Raw genomic sequence first — 6,299 nt, 5'->3', positions numbered from 1 at the left:
AAATGCTTGCATGTGCACAACAGCTCCAGTATCCATCATACAATACATCTTTGTGGCCATTTCATCAAACAACATTCATATATATGCTCCTCCATAACAAACAGATTACTATTACTATGAAGGACTAAATAGCAGATCAACTTGAAGTATCAGTGATCATAATAATGCCCAGATAACACAATTCTTTCTAGCAACATTGCCCTCATTACCTGCTCGCACACAACACACCAGGACAACAACAATTAAGCATTACACTCTTTCTAATACAAGCATTAACCAAAAGTACTTCAAATAAGTCTTTCAAACTAAAGCATTAACCAAATAGTCCGCCAAACAAGCCATTATCTATTGATCTTGGTAGAAAGAAGCTTCGAACCAGTTTGCGTCAACAATCTGTAGCAACAATGCAAGGTGAAAAGTACCAAAATCAGTATAACATCCAGTTTCGAATTGAAGGAAAAGAATGCACACATTCGGTTTCGAAATCTCTATTTGTCATGGTTTGATTATAAGAACAAGTATTGGCCAGATCATTACCTGTAAGTAGCACCTGCAGCAATCACCACATCATAGCATAGTCTTGAAATAAAATGCATGTAAGATATCATGGTCATCCTCAATGTAATAATAAGAAGAAAAAATAATATGAACATGCAAACATAAAAAACCTACCGTGACTATGCCAAATATGCTCGACCAAATCATTTTTAAGTTGAGTATGTCGTGGACGAGAACGAATACTAGCTTTTCTACGCAACACATCAGCGACACACAAATTACCACCAACATTCACTTGAGGGGGTAGAGCCAATGAAGCCCCTGGAATCTCATTCAAGTCAATATGAATGGTAATCTGCTCTTTCTCATCTTCTATTATCATATTGTGAAGAATCACACAAGCTCGCATGATCCTTCCAACACTTTTTCTTTGCCATAGTCATGCAGGCCGACGAACAATGGTAAAACAGGATTGCAATACCCCCAAAAGCACACTTCACATCTTTCCTTGTTCCTTCTTGCTGCTTGGCAAACAACTTATGCTTCTGTGTTTGGGGAAGTGGTATAGGCTTCATGAAGGCAACCCATTCTGGATATATACCATCAACAAGGTAATAACCTGTGTTATACTCATTTCCATTGACGAAAAACTGAACCTCGGGGCTTCTCCTTTTAATGCATCAAGAAACAATGGGGATTGCTTGAGCACATTAAGGTCATTGTTTGACCCAACAATACCAAAGAAAGCATGTCAAATACAAAGACCCTGGGAAGCAATAGCTTCTAGGACCATTGTTGCCCCTCCATGCTAAAGGACACTTCTCCCATCATCAATGCATGCAATCGATACTTCCTAACATTCCAGGAAAACCGCGAGCCTCATTACCTGAAGTAAACGCTCGACATCCTCTCTAGTGGGGCGTTGCAAGTACTCCCCACCAAACACCTCAATACCCCCTCGTGCAAACTTGTCCAAGTACTCCAATGTTGTACACTTCCCAATCTTCAAATACTCATCCAAGGTATCTGCATGAATGCCATATGCTAATACTACCTGTGTCTATAGGGTTCAGTATATGCTACCATTCTTGAACAAATTAGCAATCATACAAACAGAAAACGCTTACCATGCTTGCAGATCATAATCATCAAGATTCTTAGCCGTGGGTTCAGCAAATGCAGTCTCCAATCCCAACGGATGGTCTCCACAAAGGATCTTGAGTCGACGAACCAACCGTATCTGGTGGCTATACCCCAGCGATCCTGCATGGTAGGGAGAAGACCGCCATGGACTGTGGTGGTCGTCGGGTAACCAGGCGCTAGGACCAAACATAGGCGTCGGCCGTCGGAAAGATAGACGATGGTGCTTTCATCCGCTTGGACTGTCCCGCCATCTCGTAGTGGTCGCCGACGCCGATGGGTTGAGATCAACGGCTGCGGAGCTTGCGTCTAGGGTTTGGGGTGTGAAGATTTGGGGACGATTTTGGATGGCTTAGGAGCTGATTTACGCGGGAGTTTGGCACTGTTTGGATCCTAGGGTTAGAGTTAGAGTTGGTTAGATTGAACTCATCTAACCCTCAAAAATCCAAACATGATGGGTTAGAGTTGGTTAGATGCATCTAACCCACTCAAAAAATCTAACCCACCCAAGAGGTGCTTTTTTGGGTTAGAGTTGGGTGGGGACCAGAAAAAGTTACTTTTCTCTCTCCCTCCACCACACAAAATCCTAGATAAAGGAGTCAAATGATTGAAAAAAGTGCATTTATTGGCAATCTAACCCTTCCATCCAAACACCTCTTTGATTAGAGTTAGTTCAGGGTTAGTCTAGAGTTAGAATCTAACTCTAACCTCTAACCGAGTTAGAGTTTCCAAACAGGGCCTTTATTAGAGTTGTTTTTAACAGGCATTTGTTCCCAACTTCCCATGACATGTCGATGTGGGTACCGGTATACCCACCCAAATGTAGGTCACCACCGTAATTCGCCGTTTCCGATTTTTTAATGCTGTTCCCCATACAATGGAGCAAGCCCATGGCGCGCTGCCTGCTCCTCCGCCGCCACCTCACGGCCGCTTCTGCCGCCGCCGCCGCCGCAGCCACGCCGCCACTCCCCGCGAGGAGCGTCCACCGGGTGCTCGACAGGAGCGCGCACACCGACCGTATCCAGGAGCTCGCCCGGCTCGGCCGCCTGCGGGAGGCCCGGGAGGTGTTCGACGCCATGCCACACCGCAGCATCTTCGCCTGGAACACCATGATCTCCGCCTACTGCAACAATGGGATGCCCAAGGACGCGAGAGCCCTCGTGGATGCCATCTCCGGAGGGAACGTGCGCACGAGCACCATCCTGCTGTCGGGGTATGCCCGCCTCGGCCGCGTGCTGGATGCCCGCAGGGTGTTTGACGGAATGCTCGAGCGGAACACCATAGCATGGAACGCCATGGTCAGCTGCTATGTCCGGAACGGGGACATCACCATGGCGCGCAGGCTGTTCGACGCGATGCCGGGCAGGGATGTCACGTCGTGGAACTCGATGGTCACTGGGTATTGCCACAGTCGACAGATGGTGGATGCATGGCATCTGTTTGAGCAAATGCCAGAGCGCAACCTGGTTTCTTGGACAGTGATGATCTCTGGGTATGCTAGAATCGAGCAGCATCGCAAGGCTTGGGACATCTTTTGCATGATGCACCGTGAAGGCCTGTCGCCAGACCAGTCAAACTTTGCGTCCGTGCTTTTAGCTGTGACGGGTCTTCGGGATCTTGGTGTTCTAGAGGGCCTCCGCCCTCTAGCCCTTAAGACAGGCTTTGAGAGTGATGTGGTCATTGGGACATCCATGTTAAATGCTTATACTAGGGATGCAAGTGCGCTTGACACTGCAGTAAAATTCTTCGAGGGTATGCCAGAGAGGAATGAGTACACATGGTCAACCATGATCGCTGCACTATCTCATGGTGGTCGAATTGATGCTGCTACTGCCGTCTATGAAAGAGATCCTGTAAAGTCCATTCCATGCCAGACAGCACTGCTCACAGGCTTAGCTCGATGTGGCAGGATTACTGATGCAAGGATTTTATTTGATCAGATTCCTGATCCTATTGTTGTGTGCTGGAACGCCATGATTACTGGGTCTATGCAGAACGGAATGGTTGATGAGGCAAAGGAGCTGTTCGATAGGATGCCTTTCAGGAACACCATATCCTGGGCTGGAATGATTGCGGGGTATGCACAGAATGGAAGGAGTGAAGAAGCTCTGGATTTACTCCAAGCGCTTCATAGGAACGGGATGTTACCTAGCCTATCTAGTTTGACTAGTAGCTTCTTTGCTTGTTCAAATATTGGAGCTCTTGAGACAGGAAAACAAGTGCATTCACTTGCTGTTAAGGCTGGTTGCCAGTTCAATAGCTATGTTGGTAATGCTCTTATTACTATGTATGGCAAGTGCGGAAACATGGAGTATGTGAGACAAGTCTTTAATCGAATGAGAGTGAAAGACACTGTGTCATGGAACTCCTTTATTTCTGCACTTGTACACAATAATATGCTGGAGGATGCAAGACATATATTTGACAATATGCTCAGTCGGGATGTTGTCTCTTGGACTACAATAATATCTGCATATGCACAGGCTGAGCGGGGGAATGAGGCAGTGGAGTTTTTCAAAATAATGTTACACGAGCATCAAGTACCAAATTCCCCCATATTAACTATACTTTTCGGCATTTGTGGAAGTCTTGGTGCTCCTAAGCTTGGGCAACAAATCCATACAGTAGCCATCAAGCATGGAAGGGATTCAGAACTTATAGTAGCTAATGCTCTCATGTCAATGTATTTCAAGTGTGGTTCGGCAGATTCTCATAAGGTTTTCAATTCAATGGAGGAACGGGACATATTTACATGGAATTCCTTCATTACGGGTTGTGCACAACATGGCCTTGGAAGAGAAGCCATCAAGATGTATAAACATATGGAATCCGCAGGGATGTTGCCAAATGAGGTCACTTTTGTGGGGCTTTTAAATGCATGCAGCCATGCTGGTTTGGTAGATGAAGGTTGGCATTTTTTCAAGTCAATGAGCAGGGATTATGGACTAACTCCTCTGCTGGAACACTATGCGTGCATGGTGGATCTACTTGGGCGAACTGGTAATGTGCAAGGAGCTGAACTATTTATATATGATATGCCTATTGAGCCAGATGCAGTGATTTGGAGTGCTCTTCTTGGGGCATGCAAGATTCACAAGAATGCAGAAATCGGTAGAAGGGCTGCTGAGAAACTCTTCGCTATTGAGCCATCAAATTCTGGCAACTATGTCATGTTATCAAACATATATTCTTCTCTAGGGATGTGGGTAGAGGTTGCAGAGGTACGTAGAATTATGAAACAACAAGGTGTCACAAAAGAGCCTGGCTGTAGCTGGATGCAGATAAGGAACAAAGTGTACTCATTTATCACTGGAGATAAACAACATGAGCAAATTGAAGAGATAGAATCTACCCTAAAGGATTTGTACACTTCGTTAAGGACTACAGGCTATGTTCCTGACACTGAATTTGTTCTCCATGACATCGATGAAGAGCAGAAGGAGAGTTCCCTTCTGTACCACAGTGAGAAGCTTGCTGTTGCTTATGGCCTTCTTGTTACACCCAAGGGCATGCCTATACAGATAATGAAGAACCTTAGAATATGTGGTGACTGTCACACTTTCATCAAGTTTGTGTCACATGTCACCAAGAGAGATATTGACATTAGGGACGGAAATCGGTTTCATCATTTTAGGAATGGAAGTTGTTCATGTGGTGACTTTTGGTGATACCCTGTTTTGACTTCTTTGTTTTCTACAAGCCCCAAAGAAGATACATTATGATGATTCCAGATGAGATGTTGGGTTGCCATTCAGAAGTTTTTGTTGAGTTATAACACACAAAGCAGAGAAGAATATACTGACTGACTTTGTTGCTATGCTGTGTCCTGCTAACGGGTTCCTGGATGCAATATTGAGATAGTCAACAATCTGTTAACCCCCCTAGAAACGCCTGGACTGGAATCTGGTGAGTGCTTAAAATATTTGCTTTTCGCTGCATGTCAATTATCAATCTATTGTACAGCAAACCTTGTGATCATTTGCATGGTAGCTTAACAAGAAGAAACAAAGGGAAGCTAGATAGGTGCAGCTGAAAGACTTCAACACCACCTCATTGCTCGTGCAAGAGCGCGATGTTGCATGACAGATAAACTATCAATGTATATCAACTGTATGCAGGCAAGTTGACACTATTGATGAAAAGTGACATTTCCTGTGTCGCCTAATTCCTGTTCTCTTACCATGTGTGTTCAGTGTAACGGCCTAGTCTTAGTATTGTATAGGATTCTTTTCTATCAATGCAATGAAACGCAAAGCTTTTGTGTGTCCTTGGGAAATCCTATGGCTCGACAAAAGAAGAAATGGACACTGAATTCATACCTCTTCCTATGTTGACACTTGGACAGACGTACTCTCTACCAAAACCATTAAAGATGTGACTAACATGTATGGATAACTTTTGGCTGCAGTTTTTGTAGGTTAACACAGGATAAGCCTGTTGAAAATTTATTCAGGACATTTACATAATGCACGTGCAAAGCATATTGTTGATTGGAAGTATGGAGTCCATAATACTTTCCGCCTCCAGTAACCCATACCTCATTCAGTTCTATCATGTTGGCCATATTGTTCTTCGCATGGATTCAATTGTTTATGAATGAAGTTATAGCTAGGGCTGTCAAAAGTGTTCTAGGTTGACAAACTATTGAGGCTTGTTTCGAG

General features: G+C 44.5%; 1 protein-coding gene across 1 annotated transcript; it reads left to right on the top strand.

Moving 5' to 3' along the window:
- Positions 1-2,481: 2,481 nt before the first annotated feature.
- Positions 2,482-5,966, top strand: LOC123448961 (pentatricopeptide repeat-containing protein At4g14050, mitochondrial-like). The gene has a single exon (XM_045126024.1). It carries the CDS (start codon positions 2,499-2,501, stop codon positions 5,304-5,306), a length of 2,808 nt encoding a protein of 935 aa, XP_044981959.1. The 5' UTR covers positions 2,482-2,498; the 3' UTR covers positions 5,307-5,966.
- The last annotated feature ends 333 nt before the right edge of the window (positions 5,967-6,299 follow it).

The sequence above is a fragment of the Hordeum vulgare genome, chromosome 1H (genome assembly GCF_904849725.1).
Source record: "Hordeum vulgare subsp. vulgare chromosome 1H, MorexV3_pseudomolecules_assembly, whole genome shotgun sequence".
NCBI classification, from domain to species: Eukaryota; Viridiplantae; Streptophyta; class Magnoliopsida; order Poales; family Poaceae; genus Hordeum; species Hordeum vulgare.
Note: the sequence above shows the minus strand (reverse complement) of the source record. Positions and strands in the feature narration are given on the sequence as shown.